The sequence below is a fragment of the Lepisosteus platostomus genome, chromosome 15, assembly GCF_059453375.1.
Source record: "Lepisosteus platostomus isolate fLepPlt1 chromosome 15, fLepPlt1.hap1, whole genome shotgun sequence".
Lineage (NCBI taxonomy): Eukaryota > Metazoa > Chordata > Actinopteri > Semionotiformes > Lepisosteidae > Lepisosteus > Lepisosteus platostomus.
In genome coordinates this window covers 23249091-23255142 of record NC_142625.1, presented here as the reverse complement: position 1 = coordinate 23255142, position 6052 = coordinate 23249091, and the positions used below count along the sequence as shown (strand labels likewise).

The 6052-nt window shown below is 39.2% G+C and overlaps 1 protein-coding gene across 1 annotated transcript; it reads right to left on the bottom strand.

Annotated features, from left to right (window-relative positions):
• Nucleotides 1-1135: 1135 nt before the first annotated feature.
• Nucleotides 1136-3977, bottom strand: sox18 (SRY-box transcription factor 18). The gene is made up of 2 exons (XM_088608066.1): nt 3498-3977; nt 1136-3093 (listed from the first exon to the last, which is right to left on the bottom strand). Exons 1-2 carry the CDS (start codon nt 3838-3840, stop codon nt 2189-2191), a joined length of 1248 nt encoding a protein of 415 aa, XP_088464192.1. The 5' UTR covers nt 3841-3977; the 3' UTR covers nt 1136-2188.
• Nucleotides 3978-6052: the final 2075 nt, after the last annotated feature.

The window sequence follows — 6052 nt, the reverse complement described above, 5'->3', positions numbered from 1 at the left end:
TAACATAGTTGTAGGATAAAAATAGAGCAGAGAACTAATTAAGATCCGAGAAGAATTAATCACTCACCATTATCTTACCATCTTATCAAAGTGAGGATGTATCTTTAGTCGAAAATATTAGCATCCACAAGTCATGGAAAGGCTAATGAGCTCTCTACACATATTAACGTGTTGGATTTTTTCCACTTGAGAGACGCCTCATCAGAAGACAGTGAGGTAAGGTATTTAGACAGAAAAAGGATATGTTGCCTCCAGCATCCTTCCTAGTCAGAAAGCAGCTCTCAACACCTCAGGGATTTAACAGGATTTTCCTCTGTTTTGACATTTCTGCTAATTTTATCATTAACTAATTGGCCCTCTGAAATTTAACGACTCACGCCTGACCTTTACTTCCTTGTAGGACATTTGGCAAAGCCTAGGTCAGCAGGCCCTTCCAGCAATATCCTGTGGTGGATGTTCATTGCTGTTTGTACAGTCACAAGGCAAAAAGCACATGTGCCCTTCGTAAATAAACATGACAAGGTATGTTCATTTAAAAAAACAACGAATGATTATTTCAGTTTAGTAATGTTTGTTTCTGTTCATTTTTGAGTGATTGTTTTCATTTCCCATTTGCAAAAGGTGTAAGAATGGTTTAAAATGTTTTGTATTAGGTTTTTGCGACTTTTCTAAAGTATGAGAAAACAATGCTCTAGTCTATATAATTTGATCTGGCCTAAGAGCAGAGCAAAAGAATGCTTTCTTAAAAAATACTTTCTTTGATCCTTGGACATATTTTTCTTAAATTAAAAGAAAGAAAAAGAACTACTTATTTCTTATTTTTTCCCCTGTTTATTTTTGTGTAAGTGGTTTAGGAAGAATTGCTTCATGAGCCAAACTCATTTTGTGGTCTATCAAAAATCCAGGAAAATGAAATCAGACAGCACTATAAACTAAGACTGAAACATTGTGGCTTTAAAAAAAAAGTTCTCAGACTCATCATGTTTGTCCTGTCTAAAACTGAAAAAAATAAATAAATATAGGAACAAGTAAGACTTGGTCAATAATTACAAAACTAGCAAGTACAGTATATTGAAGACATGTCAGTGACACTGAATTGCAATACTTTCACCCGAAACTTAACCAACACATGATATCACCATTCAAATTTTATTTTGCACAACAATTTTAAGCAATTTTAAAATATATATAAAAATTGACAATATTTACAGACAGAATAATACAAAAGTTACCATGAAATCAACAATTTTAATAGATATTGTGTAATGACCAGTGCTGTTATTATAAATAAAACAAATTTAGCATTTTTGGCGCTTGCTGTCTGTGTCCAGGAAATTTAAAATGACGGAACATGTGAGGGACTGCAGCAATTTTACTCTGATTATTAAAAACACTGAGGGAATATACCATTTTCCTTAGTTTTATCTGTGATACTTAATCTTTTTTGAAAATCTTCTATCATGGAGGACACGTAATAATATCAAATATTAGAACCAATTCAATCAATTAGAAAATGGACAAGGATAATAAAATACTGGTTTTAACATATTTATACCAACTATATTCAACTATCAGCAGGGCCTGAATAGTGAATTTGGTCCATTTTGGATTTGGATTTCATGCAGTTTGTGGCTGAGATCCTGCTCAGATTAAACAAAATTCTTTGTCTACAATCAAAATGCTTAAAAAAAACAACAACCACAACTTACAGACTAGGTTTGAGGAGCGACAAAACAGTACATTCTTTGTAACTAGTTCATTATCGCTGCTTCTCAGATTCCATTTTGATAATAAATGTCCTCATTTTATTATACTGTTGCCATGCACCCTAGAACATTTTATCAATGCAATTTCGTTATGTGGGGACATACCTATAATTTTAGAAAGTATGCTCTTTAACATAGTTTAATATTATCATAGCTTTTGTGTATCAGGCTATTTTATACAAATAGAAAACAAATTCCCAAATGCATGCACTTTGGAACCAGTGCAGATTTTGCCCCAGTTAATCACAAGTATACTGAAAATCAGTGGTAAAAATAAGGTGCACATAATGGAATAATTTTCCCATTATCATGCGTTAATGTTTGTGAGAAAAAACGACGCTTCAGTATGACTCGATGAGAACAATGGTGCAAAGTTTGCTCTGAAACAAAAGTGTCAATTTCCACACCAGCTCACTGACAGTCTAGCCCGTGATGCAGGCACTGTAGTACACAGCACTGCTGGCATCTGACAAGGCTGATATCAAGGGGCTGTCCTCACAAGATATATGTCTGGGAGGCACCTTGGACATGGAGGCTGTGTAGTGCTGTCCCGGGCCCTCGAGACGAGTCCTGCTCATGTTCAGATACTGGTCAAACTCGTTGCGGTCAACTTCTGTCCAGAACTCAGAGTGATTAAGCTGCTCCACATTGTCCAGAGTGGGAGCTTCAGGCGGAGGTGAGAGCTGGCCCAGATGAGCTGTGAAGCCCCCCTGTGGGCCTGAGTAGACCTGGTTGTAATAAACACTGCTGGTGTGGGAGCCCTTCACCGCCTCAGCAACGCCCACGGGGTTCTGGGAGAAGGACATGTGTGTCCCCTCAGGCCCAGGGATGTGCCGCTTCTCCTGATGGCTCTCTGGGGACTTCTGGGGGGGTGGGGGGTGGTGGTGGTGGTGGTGGTGGTGCGGATTGTGGTGGTAGTTAATCCAGGGCACCAAGTTCACGTCGTCATGCATGTGGGGTGGGAAGAAGACCGGATCGCCTTCTTCCAGCACATCCAGAGGAGACATCTCAGGCGTTGGCAGCCCATAGCTCTCGAACTCCGAGCCCACGGAGTGCAGGTCTCTGAAGTGGTTTAGCGGAGGCAGCTGGTGGTGACCCGGCTGGCTCCCATTCTGGTGATTCATGCTGTAGTTTTCACCACCGCAAGTCTGGGAAAGGCCGTGAAGAAGGAGGCTTGGCTCCATCCGCTTGATTTTCTTGGCTTGCTTCTTTCTCCTTGGGCGGTATTTGTAATTGGGGTGATCCTGGAGGTGCTGGAGCCTGAGTCTCTCAGCTTCTTCCACAAATGGACGCTTCTCGACCGTGCTCAGAGCTTTCCAGGATTGGCCTGCAAGAGGTTAATCAGCATTTCAATACCACAGCCGTGAAAATGGAGTCAATACAAATGATTGTGATTGCAGACTTCAAGAATTTATTACTAGGAACACTAGTACTTGGCCATGCTGTTGTATTGTGATGTTGACCAAAAATTAAAAACATGCTGAAAAATACCAACAAAACCAAAAACACAAACAAAAATATCATATGCATGGTTGGAGGTAAAAAGGATATTTCTCTTTGCACAGTAATTACAGTATGATTATAAGTATAATATAATTACAGCATGAGAAACAGCTCTGTAGTTCATACAGTACATCTGCAGTGTATTTCAATCTGTTTAGAGAAAGAGCACACATTAAAAACATGCACATTTTTTGAAAGATGCATTACATATTTTAAAAAGTGCCTTACCCAACATTTTGCTCAGGACTGCATTGTGCAGATCGGGGTTTTGCTGAGCCAGACGTTTTCTTTCATCTTTTGCCCACACCATGAAAGCGTTCATGGGCCGGCGAATCCTAGACTCTGCTCCAGATTTCCCTTCTGAGATTCCCGAGGCCGGACCCAATCCACACCCAGATTCGGGGCTGGCAGTCCGGCCCTCAGCTCCTACCACAGATCCTGGATCTCCTATTCGGGTCTGGTTGAACCCCAGCCCGCAATCAGAGCTGGGGCTGTGGGCTGCGACCCATGAACAATCGCCCCTTGGCTGAGAAGTCTCCTCTCTACAATAATTAGACTCAGATATATTCATTCCAGCAAGAAAACCTTGTTTTTGTGAAAAATGTATTGTTAATTTAAAAAAAATGACAACTGCACGCTAACTTTTACCTTTTCCTTTACCTCTCAAAGGCTTGCCAAACTTTCTCTAGACCTTTTTTCCCAGAGATTTGGAACTAGTGGTGTGTGTTGATAAGCTCACGGTGTAAATATATAAATTCTACACCAATCAGAGCACAGGGAAGGAGGAGGGACGTTTTGTGGGACAGCTAGAGGAGGAGTTCCTCTCCCCACCAACCCAATGGGATGGTGAAATTCGAGAGGGGTATTGTTCCCAAGACCAATAGAGGACAGGACAAGAAAATTAAGTGAATTTAGGTTAACAGCTTGGATCTATGCTGTATTCTCTTCCTCTGCTTGGTTGCAAGTTCTCTATCCACTCCAAAGGCACGACTGCGGTCACAGATGACCAAAATCAAAGTCAAAGTCATTAGCAGCCCATTTTCAGAAGAAATGCAAAGTGCTGAAAAACTATAGGAATCCTCAAAGCATTTTTACCCCTTTTCCTTTTCCATCTAAAAAATCTCAATAAATTCACAAATGTGAAAACAGACATTAACATAACCCTGTAAACAGGCTGTTTTTTTAAAACAAAATTCTCAGTTTATCTTATTGGCTCTTCTTGCACCTTTTTTTAACAGTAAAAACTCAAGTGCCTACCTAAAAAGGAATGTTTCAGGTTTTTAGTGTGTTTCAATGGCATTTATTTGCTTTGAGTTAATTCCCATAATATTTCCCAAAAATAATTTGCATGTGATAATACATGTAAAACCATGACTACTAACAGTATATTTATAAGTACGTATAAAAGTACTGAGTGATTAAGAAAATAGTAAAATAATAATTATAGGAGCTCCATTAATTTATGGGATACTGAAGTTGGTATGATATTGACCACTATAAATATCCTTGAAAATAATAAATCCTTAAATCAGGACAGAGAACAGTTCCACCATGATAGTAAGTACTTAAATTTGTCTTGAAACTCAGGAAAAGACCACATAAAGCCCTTGTGAGCAAGTTATTTTCATTATAAAGTGCTGCCTGTTGCTGCAGCGTGGCTATTTTTAAGAGCATTGCAGTACACTGTCCTTTTGTCCAGCAAAAGAGAACGTTGATGTTGGAGACTCAATAACCCTTTGTCCTTTATAACACAAAAGAACATACTAAAATATAATACAATAGGAACCAAGTTCTGTATGTTGCTTCCTTCCAGGCAAATACTACAGGGCCTCATTAGTGACCTATTTAACTCCAGCTTTTTGGAAAAGACATTTAAAAAATAATCAGAAAATGTAAAAAATAAATAAATCAAGGACCAAGAGAATCCCTAGTGTCTCAACCTGTGAAAGTCTGAACTTGGTGAAGAGGAGAGAATGCCTTCGGTTACTGCTTATTAAAATTAATTTACAAATGAGAGAAGACTATTTACTTCTTTTAGATCCTAATAGCTAATTGATCCGAGGATCTTGTCCAGCCATTTCACAAGAGAAACCAGGACATCAGCTCTAACACTATGACTGTGTAGTGTGTTCCAAACTCCCACATCCCTTGGTGTAAAGAAGTGCCTCTTAAACGTGCTTCACTTCTGACTGATTTCCAGGCATACCAGCTAGGGGAGCTGGGGTTGATGCACAACATCTATCGGTAGCTGTGTCTGTCCTTTTCAAAGCTGTGTCTGTGGTTACTGCACACAAAACATCCCATCCTCGTGCATTATCAGTGTTACAGTCATGAAAGAGGACAAAAGAGGCAGCAATTCTATAGTGTCATTTTTATGTTTGTTAGTGTTCCATTAGGTTTAGTCTTACACCAACTAAACTGGCTCATAATAAAAATTATTCTACTACTACAGTTCAGTTCTGCGACGTTAATGGCAAAGGATTATAATTTATTTGTTTTGTAGCAGACTTTGCATTAGTTTTGCTAGCAGTTTCACATACCCCAGGAGCTCTATTAATGCAACTTGCAAAATAGTAACTAAATAATTAAGGCTTGTGTAGCATACCTCAAGTGATCTTTGAGTGGGTTAAGAGTGGTTGTGCCTTCTTTGTAGTGATGTGTGTGGGAAAATGTGGTTTGCATTATACTTTTGCACCACACGCCCCAGAATCAATACACAGGAAAGGTTGTAGCCGAGAATTTCATCTTGTGCTGAAACGGAGACAGCCACACCACTATCTATA